The sequence below is a fragment of the Delphinapterus leucas genome, chromosome 19 (assembly GCF_059928025.1).
Source record: "Delphinapterus leucas isolate spDelLeu-1000000601 "Yukka" chromosome 19, BTC_Dleu_Yukka2, whole genome shotgun sequence".
Lineage (NCBI taxonomy): Eukaryota > Metazoa > Chordata > Mammalia > Artiodactyla > Monodontidae > Delphinapterus > Delphinapterus leucas.
Window position 1 is genome coordinate 41,743,835 of NC_143147.1, and position 14,569 is coordinate 41,758,403.

Consider the following 14,569-nt stretch of genomic DNA (forward strand, 5'->3'; position numbering starts at 1 on the left):
TCGAGGGCTTCTAGTTGAGGCACGTGGGCTCCAGAGCGCGAGGGTTCTGTAGTTTGCGGCAGGCAGACTCTCTAGTTGAGGCACGTGGGCTTAGTTTCCCCGTGGCATGTAGGATCTTAGTTCCCCCACCAGGTATTAAACCTGCGTCTCCTGCATTGGAAAGTGGATTCTTTACCACTGGACCACCAGGGAAGTCCTGAAAAGTACTTTTATCATCACTATTTTACAATGAGAAAACTGAGAGTAAGAGAAATTAATTTGCCCTGAAGTCGAAGATCGGCAAGTGGCAGAACTTTTTCTATAGGCCTTTGGCTTCAAGATCTGGACTCTTCACCACCATGCGTGAATCTATATAGGTAGAGGAGGAAAGCTTTTTAATCTGTGGCTGAGGAAGTGACATATAAGAATCCATCATTATTTTACAGAGGCAATTAAAATTAAAAATTAGTAAAGTCCTAACTCACTGATTTCTCCAATTTTTTGAATCACCTTTACTTCTTCCTCCCTCCTTCCTTTCCCCCGTCCTTTCTTTCTGTCTCTCTCTCTCCTCTCCCAGCTAAAACTCTCAGGCAAAAACTGTTTGAACTCCTACGTTGAAGTGTAATCCAGTCAAGAACTAAATGTTTTGTGGGAAAGGGAACTAACGTTTTATTTGACTCCTACTTTTTACCATTCATTCATTTGCAAATTTACATCTATCAAGCACCTACTGTGTGCTAGGAACCTTTTTTAGACACTAGAGATGCAGCGGTGAACCAAAGTAAGTCCCAGTTCTCACGGAGATGACGCTCTAGTGGGCACTTACATACACTGGTTCACTTATTCCTCACAATAACCACACCTAATGATGACAACAATAATAGATAACTCCAAACAGTGTTTATCTGTGCCGGGCACTGGGCTACGTGATTTCTTTGTGTTAACTCAATTACCACAACAACCTGTGAGGTAGGGGATATGTTTTCCTCATTTTGCAGATAAGTAAACTGAGACACAGGGAGGTAAGTGATTCGCTCAAAGTTCGAACCCAGGCAGGGTGGCTCTAACTTCCAGGCTGTTAACCACAGGCTATATTGTTCCGTTTATGTTTCTTAACATCACAACTTTCAAGTGACCGAATCCTCTCTCAGATCATCTGACTCCCAAGCCCAGGGGCTTGCTCTGCACCCCACGGCCTTGTGGAATAAATGAGAATGGCTTGGAATTTTTGCAACACTTTCTCTTCCAAAGAATTCAAACTGATTTCAACGTAATTCTCAGATTTGTGATGTGAGCCCTCTTGTTCTGTAAATTCTCCGGCAAGGAGAAAGATAGCGCCAGGGCCCGGGTCATCTCACACTGGCCGGGGCACCCAGCAGATGGCGCTATTTTAGTGGCCACCAGCTGGCTACCCTGTGCCCCTGGGCTCACCGCCTCTGCTGAAAGCTTCTCGGCCCTCCCTCGCTCCCTCCTCTCTCCACCTCCCCACGGAGACCCGGGCCCATGTGACCTTCAGGCGGCCAATGGGCGAGCAGAGAGGGCGAGCTGGTCCCTGTGGCCGCCATTAAAGCGAAGGGAAAACCCGTGAATTCGGATTAAAGGGGGAAAAACACCGCCCGCTGGGCCCACAAAATGGGGGAGTCTACGGCGTCCCGGAGGTGAGGCCGCAGGAGAGCGGACGCTGGTCCGGCTTGGCTCAGGGACGACACGAAGACACAGCCAGAGAATGGTCTGAGCCCGCAGACGCCGCCACCACCTCCGCCACAGAGGAGACTCTGGGCTTAAGGACATCGCCGCTGCCGGGCCGGGGGCCTCGGCTTCTCTCCCCGTTCTCGCCCTTCCCGCCCCTCTGCGGGCGCCTCTTTGGCCGGGAGAACCCTCCAGGGCTTGGGCTCTGCCCTCTCGGACTCGATTTTAATTATTTATTGTGTAATTTATTATTTTTTCTTGTGGCAGGGGCACACATCCCCTCTGTCCCCCAGAGAGGGACGAGCGTACGCGGGCTCCGCGGCGGCCTCATTCCGGCCGGCGGGGCGAGCGCGGCGCGGCCCTCCCGCCTCCTGCCCTCGGCCCCGGGCGGCTGGGTGCCGGCCGGGCGGCGGGGGCTGCTCGCGGCGGCGGGGGGGTGGGTGGAGAGGGCTGGCGGCCCGGCGGCCTCCTCTTCCACCGCCCCCCCCCAACCACCACCCCCCCGCCCTCCCCGGTGTCTGTGTTTCTCTCTCTGGTCGGAGGCGGCGGTAATGGCGGATGGTGGGTTGTGGCGCCGGCGGCGGCTGCTGTGAGGGACGATGAGTTCCTCCTTCGTGCCGAACGGGGCCAGCCTGGAAGATTGTCACTGTAACCTCTTCTGCCTGGTGAGTGCCGGGCGGGGGCCGCGGCGAGTGGGCGGTGGGGGAGGGGCCGCGAGGTGCGCCCTTGGGCCGTGGGGGAGGGGGTCCGGGTCGGATCCAGATGCCCGAGTCCCCGGGCGAGGCCCAGCCGGAGCCGGCGCCGCGGCAAGCTCGGCACCAGCCCGGAGACGCGTTCCACCCCCGCCGTCCTGGGCTCTGTTTTAGGAGTGTCGGCCTTTTTTCTTGTTTCCGACTCCTTTTTCCTCACCGTAGTCTTGTCTTCAACTTGGGCTCCTTATCTGGCAGGACGCTAGCATTTCCCTCTGTGTTTCTTGCTTAACTGTTGCTTTTCTCCTTGTTGACCGTGTACCCCCTCCTCCCACTTTCCACTGTCGCCCGTTCTCCCACTGCCTCACTCTGCTCATTTGGTTTCTCCCAGTAAACAGGACCCCGGAACTTAAGCACTCTTTTCGTTTTGCGTTTTTTCATATGAGTCAAACTGTAGGGGGCTAGTTTCTTCCTTGGGTGACTTCAGACTCTGTGTAAAAAACAGTAAATGCCATTTCATATGTTTGCTCTTTTAAACTCTGAAAAGAGTTTGCCATTTTGACAATTTCTGGCCGTCTTGCTTTTATTAGAACATTATGTTTGTGTGAGAGTGGAGCGGGCTGATGGAGGAGGTTCTGTGGTTCTGTACTAAATGTTTTGATATTTGTCTGTTCTGCCTGCGTTTTTAGAATGTTTTGAGGAGGCTGCTCCTCCTTTTATTGAAAAGTCAGGGGAAGCTGAATGTAGGGAAGACAATTGTGTAGGTTGGCCCAGGTCTGGGAACATCCAATAAAGACTTTCAAAGTACCAACTGTTGCAAAATTCAGTCTTCAATTAGATAGTAGCTTAGCTTCATAAATGATTTAAAGTTTCGGTAACTTTCTTTTTTCGATTTCCCTGTCCTATGAGAAATATTAAGAGAGTGTGTGATAGGTAAGTGAATTGAGTGGGCGGAGCACAACTAGTTGGCAAGTGTAAACTGCCAGTCGTGTATCAGCAGTTTCATTTTTGGCACCTTAGGCTTTGCACCTTTAAGTTATATTAAAGAGTTATTGAATTTGCTCTGATGAATTACTTTCACAATGCTAAGTAGAGCTCTTTAACGCCTTTCCCCCTTATAAAATGTTTTCTTGTACAATATCCATTAATCAGCATCTCTTCAGATGTAATAAGACAAACGGGTTTTACGTTTCTGTCTTCTTCAACTCAGTCTATTTTTGGTACTTTTAGGATCAGGTTCTTTGAAGATAAGACTAGCACAAATCTGACGGTTCTTTGTAAGCAGCTATTTGACTTTTCCTAAAAGGGATGTGTAAAGATTTAACAAGATTTTTTTCAAATGTAGTTCAGATTTCATTAGAGCCATGACTTCTATAAACATGGAATGATGAATCTTTAAAAGTTAATTTTGGTATAAGTTTGACACCAAGAAACAAATGTAACCAGTTAGAGCAGAACTTAGGACAGAGAGTAAATGTTTACTCAGTGTGCAGCATTAAAGTACATGTTTATATTTAACATTGTTAAGTTTCTTTTATTTCTCCTTGGGACACATTTATTGACTTGCTATTCAGTGACATGTCAGTATTAATTTTTTAACTGTTTTTTTCCTTTAAGTTTTGGTTGCTGAATTATCAGAATAAGCTTTTTTTTTTTTTTTTGGGTCAGTCTGCTTTAATATCGTAAGCATATGTTGAAAAATTGTAATGTCTTAATGAAATCAGGGACTTTAATAGTGAGTACTTTTGATTTTGAGTGAATACGCAGTAATAAAAAAAAATCATGTTTTCTTTTCTTCAGGCTGACTTGACGGGAATTAAATGGAAAAGATATGTATGGCAAGGCCCAACTTCTGCCCCCATTCTGTTTCCGGTGACAGAGGAAGACCCCATTTTGAGCAGTTTTAGTCGCTGCCTTAAGGCAGACGTACTTGGTGTTTGGCGGCGAGATCAAAGACCTGGAAGAAGAGAATTGTGGATATTTTGGTGGGGCGAAGACCCCAATTTTGCTGACCTTATTCACCATGACCTGTCAGGTGAAAGCAACTTATTTCTAACTGACAATATAGCAATGTTGTATACTTTTCTTAAAAACATTTGTATTAAGAATTAAGATTTTTTTGGTGGAACATTGTTGAGTATGAAACCAGATAAAAATTCAGCTTCATGTTTTAGTTCACTGGGGTTATTTTATTTTACTTAAAATTATGCATATTATGGCAGGTTTTTTAAGCCTTGAATAACTTTATTCTTTTACCACCCAGCTTTCTCATGAATTTCTGGCAGACAGGGCCCAAGGAAGGCATGTTACGTTAATTAACTTAAGAAAAATGGAATTGGGGAGCATTTCCTAACAAAGTCATAAAATACTTTGGAAGCCAAGTGTATAACTCATCTTTGAGTCAGTTCTGCCACTGCTGTCTTCTGTATGAATGTGTAAACAGTTGTAGAAGGATCTAGAAATGTTGTATTGTAACTTTCACGTGTTTTTTTCCCCAAGCATATAGTTACTTTATTATTTTTATTTGTGGCTGTTACATTATTAACATATGAAGGCATATGTTAATTTTCTTATTCTTGGAAAGTGATACTTTTATTTTAGATACTGTTCCATCAAAGACTGTCTTTGATATGAAACAGTGCCAACTTGTTAGCTTTTACAGTGGGACATGGAATCATAATCTGAAAAGTTAGAGAAATAATCTTATGAGCAAATCAGTAAAATTAAAGTTAAATGTAAGTTGTTTTGATGTATATTAAAATATTATGTGGGTATTTTTTTCGATGTTTCATGTTATGTGTTTAAATATGTTTTCTCCTGAAACTTCAGTTATATAAAAAAAATTTCTTCTCTAGTTTAACTGTTTTTTAGCATATTTTCTTAAAAATGGTAATATCGACACCTTAAAATACTGATTTGAACATAATGAAAGTAATTTTGGAAGATTAGGCTTTACTTGTCAGATTTTGCTGAATGCCATTGAATACTAAGAGTTTATCAGAGTGAAAGCAATTGAAGTAGTAAAGAAAAATATATTAGTAGTTGTATATAATCATATTTACTGTTCCAAGTCTGTCCTATACTGTTTTAAACAGGTGGTGTAGCCAATGGTATTTTTATAATGTTTTAGCTTTTTTTTTTAACTTGTCATTTACTTTAGAATGTCTTTACCTAAATCAGACATATCTTAGAGAATGATAATGTCTTTGCTGATGGAGTATATTTGTCGTGCCCTTTTGTTTGCTCCAGGGACACCGTCTGCCTCCCTTTTGGGGTAATTAGTCTTCCTCTGTCTCTCTAGCTAACCCCTTTTTCATTTCTTCCCATCTGTGGCACTCTATCCCCTTCTTTTAAGCTCCCCTGAGAAGAGAGCAGCTGGACAGTTGGGGCGGCATCAGCTGCAGGAGGCAATCCTGAGTTCCAAGTGGAGGTGTAGTAGTGAGGAAAGGGGAACCGGAATGACCCAGGTGGTAACAGAAAGCTGCTTAATTCAGTTTCAGCCTGCTCTTCACAGGCAGTGTCCTTCTGTTTGCTTCAGCACCTACCACATCTTGTGACTGAAATATTGGTGATTATGGTGATAATGGTGCCCCTCTTGTTGGTGAGGGAAGGAGGGAGGCATTCCTTTTTGCAGATTAGAATTCTCAGTTTTTCTTATTAACTCAGTAATAAAAGTACAGAGTTGCCTTTGCTTAACCCCCTTAATCTCCTTTGTGTCATCCATAGTGTATTTTTTAAAAGTAACTTTTTGTTTAAAATAGTTTTAGATTTACATAAAAGTTAGAGGTATAGAGAGTTCCTGAATAACAACCCTCATCTAATTTCTTTTATTGTTAACATCTTCCATCAAAATGTACATTTTTCACAGCTAATGAACCAGTATTGATACATTGGTATTACCTAAAATTGATAGTTTCTTTGGTTTTCTTTTATTGTTACCTAATGTCCTTTTTCTATCCTATGATCTTATCAAAGATACCGTATTACGTTTAGTTGTCATGTTCCCTTCAACTGTTCTAGACTGTGACAGTTTCTCAGACTTGCTTTATTTTTGATGATCTTGATAGTTTTGAAGAGTTCGGTCAGGTTCCATAGTGCCTTTTAAATTTCTGCCTGCCTCTTACATGTAGCACATGTTTGGGTCACCTTCCTTTCAAGATTTGCTGATATGTAGAAATAGAATGTAAACTGGTTTTATTGCTAATTGGTGAAAGTCTGTTACAGCAAACCAGATCTGATTTGATACATACTTTAACTCTCAGTTACTTGTTTTGTAGCAGTAGTCGTATTTAGTAATTTGCAAAGACTTGATGATTTTTGGGTCAGGATTTGTGCTAACTAGTACTGGCCTAACTGTTAACATTCCAGAAAGATAATTTGTTCATAATGTCCTTTGAATCCCGAAGCCAAACACTTTTTTACTTTTTACTCTGTTCCCTCTAAGAGAATGGATAGTTGGATCAGTATCCATATGTTTTGATAGAAAAAGAATTGGAGAACAGAACTCCTCTTTGATTACAACCTTTTAAATTTTAATTTTTTTAAAAATAAATTTATTTTATTTTAATTTATTTTTGGCTGTGTTGGGTCTTTGTTGCTGCAGGCAGGCTTTCTCTAGTTGCGGTGAGCGGGGGCTACTCTTTATTGTGGTGGCTTCTCTTGTTGCGGAGCACGTGCTCCAGGGCGCAGGCTCAGTAGTTGTGGCTCACGGAGCAGCAGGCTTAGTTGCTCCGAGGCATGTGGGACCCTCCCAGACCAGGGCTCGAACCTGTGTCCTCAGCACTGGCAGGTGGATTCTTAACCGCTGTGCCACCAGGGAAGCCCTAAATTTTAATTTTTTTTAATTTAAACTTTGTAGCAGTCCTCGTTCAGTGGTTGTGTGATAGAGATGTAAATGTGGTGGTGGGAAAATTTTAGTTTAATTCCTCTGGTCAAAAGTCTATATTGGTTCTTTTAAGTGTACTGTTAGTTTGCTTCAGAGCAAAGTTGTTTCATTATTAGTGTGTTCTCAAAGGAGAAGAGTTTTGTGGGTATTTTTATTCTGTGCCTTACCCTTTTTTGAATTTTATTGCTGTCATCATTGGCTTTTAGTTTTTCCCTTGAAACAAAAATAAAAACAACTGCTCCCTCTCTGAGGTTTGCATCTTAAAAAGAAAATCATAGTAGCTAGAATGTGATAAGACTCTTTGAGAAAACTGATACCTTGAGAACTGAAAAAACAGAATCAGTCTGGGCTAAAAATATTTATTTTTCCTGGCTCTTGTGGTATATATATGGAATTTCAGCAACATGTCCAAATACTTTTCATTATAACAGAATTTCATTGTAAATAGTGTCAAACTAAACAGGCCATTGTTTAGTCTTAGAATTTAATTTTGGATGCTTTTACTGAAGGTTTTTTTTTTTTTTAATTTATTTTTGGCTGCATTGGGTCTTTGTTGCTGTGCACGGGCTTTCTCTAGTTGCGGAGAGAGGGGGCTACTCTTCGTTGCTGTGCGTAGGCTTCTCATTGCGGTGGCTTCTCTTGTTGCTCTAGAGCACAGGCTCAGTAGTTGTGGCTCACGGGCTTAGTTGCTCTGCGGCATGTGGGATCTTCCCGGACCAGGGCTCGAACCCGTGTCCCCTGCATTGGCAGGTGGATTCTTAACCACTGCGCCACCAGGGAAGCCCTGAAGGATATTAATTACAGTGGAATTTAACCTTAAGTGGCAGCTTTAACAAGGTTGACAAATAGGTAAATAGCAGCCAAATATAGGAGTTTAGTGTCAGCCAAACTAAAAAATTGTTTTGTTCCCCAGGTAGCCGAAGAGAGTTAATTCATTTCTGTCTTCTGTTCCATAATTTACTTGTGACCCAACTTTTTATGTTTGCTAATCTCTAGGGACAACTTTGTTTGCCATGCTTTTTTGTGTACTATCAATTTTGAGCAGGAAAGTGTGTCTTTTAAATCTTCAAATCAAAGGTAAGCATATTAGGCTTCTTTTAAACCAAAATTTTTCAGCTTTTGCCGATCACTAATGCTGCCAGTTTAAGGCTGTCAGTAATATCTGTTGAATGAATAGCTTATGAATGGGCAATTGTTGTTCAAGACAGACACTGAGCTACACATTTAAACATTTCTCTTTATTCTTTAAAGCAATACACAGTATTTTCTACAGTGATCATTTTTGGCCCATTTATTATTCATTAGTGTATGTTGCATTTTAATAGTTTGGCAGACTTACTTAGGAAAAGATTCCTTTTTTACTGGCTTACCGCTGTGGAGATATTTAAAGATGTCAGTTTTGAGAAAACTGAGTACAAGTGCTAGGTATATCAACTTTTTTTGTTTTTTTTCCCCCACTCATGGAGAATTATTCTGATGACCTATCACATACTTTTGCATCACTATAATATGTATCCTCAGAAAAAAATTTTTTATGGAAATCAAATTTAGCATTTGAACTTACGCATTGTTTTCTTAAAATACTTTGTAAAATTTTTTCAAGTAATGACGATTAAGAGTTCTAATGCTAAGGGTAATGGAACAGTACTAAAAACACAGAATTGAAACTGTTTTCTCTGGGGATACAGATACAAGAGGAGGAAAACATTTATTTAAATATATTAAGCAGACTTTTTCCAGTAGGCTATGGTTGATTAAGTTCAAAAGAGCTAGGTAAAGATTTGCTATGTGTTCCTCCTCCCTCCCTTTTCTGTTATAATACTGGTGTTGAGCTTCAAGGACTTATTTTAATTAATGTAAGAGGTGCATATCACTATGTCTTGGGTGGCTTAGTTGTACCATTTCACTCTTCTTTTTTTTTTAATATTTATTGATTTATTTATTTGGCTGTGCTGGGTCTTAGTTGTGGCATGCGGGATCTTTAGTTGTGGCATGAGGGAATCTTTTATTCATTTTAAAATTTTATTTATTTTATTTTTGGCTGCGTTGGGTCTTCGCTGCTGCCCACGAGCTTTCTCTAGTTGCAGCGAGCGGGGGCTACTCTTTGTTGCAGTACGAGGGCTTCTCACTGCGGTGGCTTCTCTTGTTGCGGAGCACAGGCCCTAGGCTTGTGGGCTTCAGTAGTTGCGGCTCGCAGGCTCTAGAGCGTAGGCTCAGTAGTTGCTTAGTTGCTTCCCGATATGTGGGATCTTCCTGGACCAGGGATCAAACCCGTCCCCTGTGTTGGCAGGCAGATTCTTAACCACTGCACCATCAGGGAAGCTCTGAGGGAATTGTTTAGTTGCAGCATGTGGGCTCCTTTAGTTGCGGCATGTGGGATCTAGTTCTGGTTCCCTGACCAGAGATTGAACCCGGGCCCCCTGCATTGGAGCGCGGAGGCTTAATCCCACCATTTCACTTTTTATATCTCTGAATACAACATGTAGAAGTACTTTTATGATGGTTATAATATCAAAATAGAAGCTTGGCTCAGTAGGCTTCTTGTTGCTAAGTGACACCCCCCCCCCCACCAAAAAAAACCCTTCAAGCTTTTCACTGAATGTTATTAGGAATTATCTTATTATTTCCTCAGCAATGAAAAATGAAATTATGTTACTTTTGTAATGGTTGCTTAGTTACCAACCATATAGGTGAAGATATACTCAAGGTATTTGTTGGCCTTAGAAAATCCTAACAAGTGGTCTGTTTGTTTTATGCATAACTCCCATTTAGTGTTAATGAGCATTGTGGGCATTTGAGGGTATAATGTAAAATGAGTAGTAAGTTCACCTGAGTTTCTCTAGACAAAAAAATTTAGAGCAATGAGGGAGAAATGCTTGAATATTAATACTGGTTAATTTTCTAAACTATGTTTATATTCTTAAACTATTTAAGTACAGGTTTAACTGAAATAGATTTTTAAAAATAAAACCATAAAATATTCAGAATTTTATGTGAAAATTTATATAAATTGTATTTATGTAATACAGTCGTATTACTTACTAGTCTAAAGATTTTTAATTTACTCTTTTGGGGAAGAAGGCAAATTCAGTCTCAAGTTTGCAGTGAATAATTTTCTGATATTTGAAGTTTATAGTGACTGTACAACTTTGAAATGTAATGGTAAACTGTGTGTCTTGGTTCTTTGTTGGTTTAAAACTTAGAAGTAGTCAGAAAAAAGATTTTGGTAGGGGCTACTTACGTATGACAAATGTTACTCCATTGTGCTTCCTAGAAGGTAAGGATTTTTGAGGTAGAAGGCAATAAAAGTAAAAGTACACTAAATAGGTTATGAAGAAGTGAAGAATTCCGGCATAATTCTCTTGGAATTAAGAATATGTGTACTTTTAGTAATCATAAATCACATAACTTTAGATAAAGCTCTTAATGTTGTAGGTATTTAATTTTGAAATAATAGAACCTGATTAGGCTGAAAGCAGATTGCAAAAGATTCACTTTTTTTTCTCTCAGCAACTCACAAATATGCTTGTGATCTAGACCTTTTAAATAAAGTGAAATCACTATGTGCCACTTCCCTTTTCTTCTAGCCTGTTTTCTTTAATAAAGTGAAACTTGTAAAATTTTGGCTTTAAATGGAAGTACATAAGGATGTCTGTAATATAGTAGAATGTGAAGACCTTTCTCTGTTTATTATTAATGATTTAAAAATTATTTCAACTCTCAAGTATTGTCATTTTCTAAAGCTTACCTCATATTTTAAGAGCTTACCTTTTTTGAAAAAATACAATTAGTTTATTTGAAAGACTTCAACTATAATTTAGGAAACACTTTAAAGAGCAACATAAAATCAACATTAACCTTTGTAGTGGCACAAATTTCTAGTGCAGTTAAAGTCCAGTGTCATGCTTTTGAGTTAATGTTTATTCTGCCCATTTGTTTTGTAAGTTATGAATATAAACCATGTGTCACTCTTAATATGTGTCTCTGCTTTTATTCAAAAGCATCTTAGTTTATTATTTTTCTATTGGAATGTTATATACATTTTTAGTGTTTAATTAAGAAAGATTATTTTTACTTAAATTGAAAGAAGACCCATATTTATAAAATGTTTATAAAGTTATAGAAGGATACTAAATTATATTTGAAATAGCAGTTTAAAATATTACAAAAGTTAAAATGCTGACGGTAGTAGCTATCATTTATAGTAGGATTCCTTGGATACTTTGTTATAGGTATGAGATGGATAGAGAGTAAAAAGCTTTTTCTTCTGAACTACATCCATACTTATATCAAAATGACTGCATTTTTTTTTTTTGCGCGCGCGGTCCGCGGGCCTCTCACTGTTGTGGCCTCTCCCGTTGCTGAGCGCAGGCTCAGCGGCCACGGCTCACGGGGCTAGCCACTCCGTGGCATGTGGGATCTTCCTGCACCGGGACACGAACCCACGTCCCCTGCATCGGCAGGTGGACTCTCAACCACGGCGCCACCAGGGAAGCCCTGACTGCATTTTTTTTGTTGTTGGTTTTTTTGTTTTGGTAACTTCACTTGGGTGGTTAATAGATTTGCTGGAAAAAGTGAGGCTGTATAGTTAGTGAAGATTGCTATAACTTTATATCAGATGTGCCATTTAAAATTTGTCTTTGAATTTTTAAGTTTCTCCCCCCAAGTAGAGAATCCCATACTGAATAGTAAACATGGGAATCATTAGGTTGTAATGAGACCTGAGGTGGCTGATAATGCACTGCTTGTTGGGCTCTTTGCCAAAAGCTTCCTTTTTATCCATCACTTATTTTTATAGTTGAGTCATGGATTAGAATGCTGATGGACATAAAATATTTTGAGTTTAATTTTTACCTGTCTAGTTTTTTTGGCAAGGTCCGTTTTGTAAAGTAACTAACAAGTGAGCCAGCTTAGAAATTGACATGTTAGGCGTAGAATGTGTAATATTTCCCTTGGTTATACAAATGTCCTTTTCATTTATACAGAAACCAAATCAGTCTGTTTGCAGTATATCGTTGCCTTTTTATATGGTGGAAAAATAATTTTCTGGTAATTTAATAGAATACATGGCACTTTGGCCTTTTATTCTCTATGGAGTAGCTTTGAAACCTGATATTTTAATGTCTAGAGAGATACCGAAGTGATTGTAGCTCACTATTCTGAGGTGAAGTAGGGTTTATAAATTTAGGGGTTAAACTGTCACACTTTTTACTTAGCTCTAAGTAGATATAGTGCCACAGTGTTACCTTTTGTTTCTTTCATTTCTTTTATAGAAGAGGAAGATGGAGTGTGGGAGAATGGACTTTCCTATGAATGCCGTACTTTGCTTTTCAAAGCAGTTCACAATCTGTTGGAACGGTGTTTAATGAACCGGAACTTTGTACGTATTGGCAAGTGGTTTGTAAAGCCTTATGAAAAAGATGAAAAACCTATAAATAAAAGGTAAGCTATCTTATTTAAACTCTTACTTGATATTTCTTTAGGCTTGTTAATTTTAATGACTTTATAGAAAATGTGTGATAAACTAATATCTTGCAGACATTCAGGAGGTTAAGTTTGGCAAAGTACTATAAGTATTTAGTTTTCTTTGACCCCTTCATTCTTTCTCTTACACATTTGAATAATTTTCTTGCAGTGAGGTTAGGCTGTGTGTCAATGCAGTGGCCTAAGTTTTGTTCTGGGATGGTAGAAAAAATGTGGGATGAAAAGCAGAGACTTATGCATTGAAGTATACTTTTTTTTTTTTTTTTTTTGGCGGTACGCGGGCCTCTCACTGTTGTGGCCTCTCCCGTTGCGGAGCAAGGATCTGGACACACAGGCTCAGCGGCCATGGCTCACGGGCCCAGCCGCTCCGCGGCATGTGGGATCTTCCCAGACCGGGGCACAAACCCGTGTCCCCTGCATCGGCAGGCGGACTCTCAACCACTGCGCCACCAGGGAAGCCCTGAAGTATACTTTTTTAGTACTAGTGGAAATACAGTCATGGTACTCTGTTAAAATTAAGCAGTATTAATATTTGTTTTTAGATGGTGATCTGTAGTCATGTTTTGGGTTGAGGTAATCCTTCTCATTCTCAAACCTCTGTTTTTGCTCTAATTAAAGTAATTTAAATCTAATTTTCTATATAAGACATGTTTACTTTTGGGGTGTTTTTCAATTTTCTTCAACTTTGAATTAGGCAAATTTAGGACACTTAATTTGTAGGATAATTACAGATGCACAGAAGACTTTAAGACATGTAGTCTTAAAAGCTTTAGGTTACTACAGTTCTCTGATTTAAATAATATAAGGCACGATCTCTTAGAAGATTTAGTCCCAAGCAGTTGTTGAATTAGTGAGACTTGAAGAGAGATGAAACAGTGGTGAGTAAGATGGGATGTGGGAAAAAGAGAAAATGAAGGAAATTTATTAGTTTTCCCTAAAAGATGTGAGGATATGAAGTATTGGTTGTGATTGTAATCATTGTTGAGATGTCATTTTTTTACATCACGTGCACATCTTTTTTCATGCGCACCCGAAATTTTTTCAGACTTCCCTTATTAGTTTCAGTGAAATGGATGACCAGGTAAGCCTGGAGAAATCAAGACTCTCTTCATTTTTTTCTCTCTGAAAATTAAAATAAACCTTTATTGTCAATAGAATAATTAATCGTACAAGTTAGGAGTGCATTCAGTTGCACATGACAGAAAACCTAACTACCTGGCTTATGTAGGAATTGATTTTTCTCAATAGCAAGGAGTCTGCAGGTAGATAATCTGTTCAATAACGTCATCAAAACTAAGGTTCCCTCGAGTTTTCTGCTCTTTCATCTTTAGCCTTTGGGTTTTATCCTCATGGCCCCAGTAAGTGTTGCATCTCGAAACCTCACTCACAGTGGATTCCAGGCAGGAAGAGGAAGGGAGGGAGGAAGTGAGAAGTGGTGACCCTTGGATCAGAAAGTAGATTCTTTTCTGGAAACTTTAGCTGACGTTTAATTGGCTGTATTACTGAGAGAAATATTTTTTTATATGGGAACATTGCCACTCTGAGCAAAATAAGGCTCTGGTTAGTAAGAAATGGAGAATAGATACTAGGTAGGCAGTTAATTAGAGGAAGGGGAATAAGTATCAGGTAGGCAATTAGCATTGTTCACTGTATATATTTATATAGTTTTAAGAAGTCAAGCTGATTACCAAGATTTAAAATGAAATGCTATAATCCTGAACCCAGCTACTAGATGTGCTCCTCAGAGGCAGTCCCTTTTAATTCTTTTAACTGTCTTTTAATTTATGTATTTAAAAACTTATAAGCAAATACTGTGCTGATTCCTGAGCTTTCTGTTATTTCA

At 39.6% G+C, this 14,569-nt stretch overlaps 1 protein-coding gene across 4 annotated transcripts in view; it reads left to right on the forward strand.

Moving 5' to 3' along the window:
* Positions 1-1,398: 1,398 nt before the first annotated feature.
* Positions 1,399-14,569, forward strand: part of MED13 (mediator complex subunit 13) — a 95,065-nt gene continuing 81,894 nt past the window's right edge. For 2 of the 4 annotated variants that reach the window (XM_089900958.1, XM_089900959.1), the window contains exons 1-3: positions 1,399-2,333; positions 4,158-4,392; positions 12,516-12,684. In XM_089900958.1, the coding sequence (XP_089757084.1) occupies positions 2,268-2,333; positions 4,158-4,392; positions 12,516-12,684 (470 nt within the window). In that variant the 5' untranslated portion in view covers positions 1,399-2,267. The other 2 variants (XM_022552737.3, XM_089900960.1) reach the window with 2 other exon arrangements.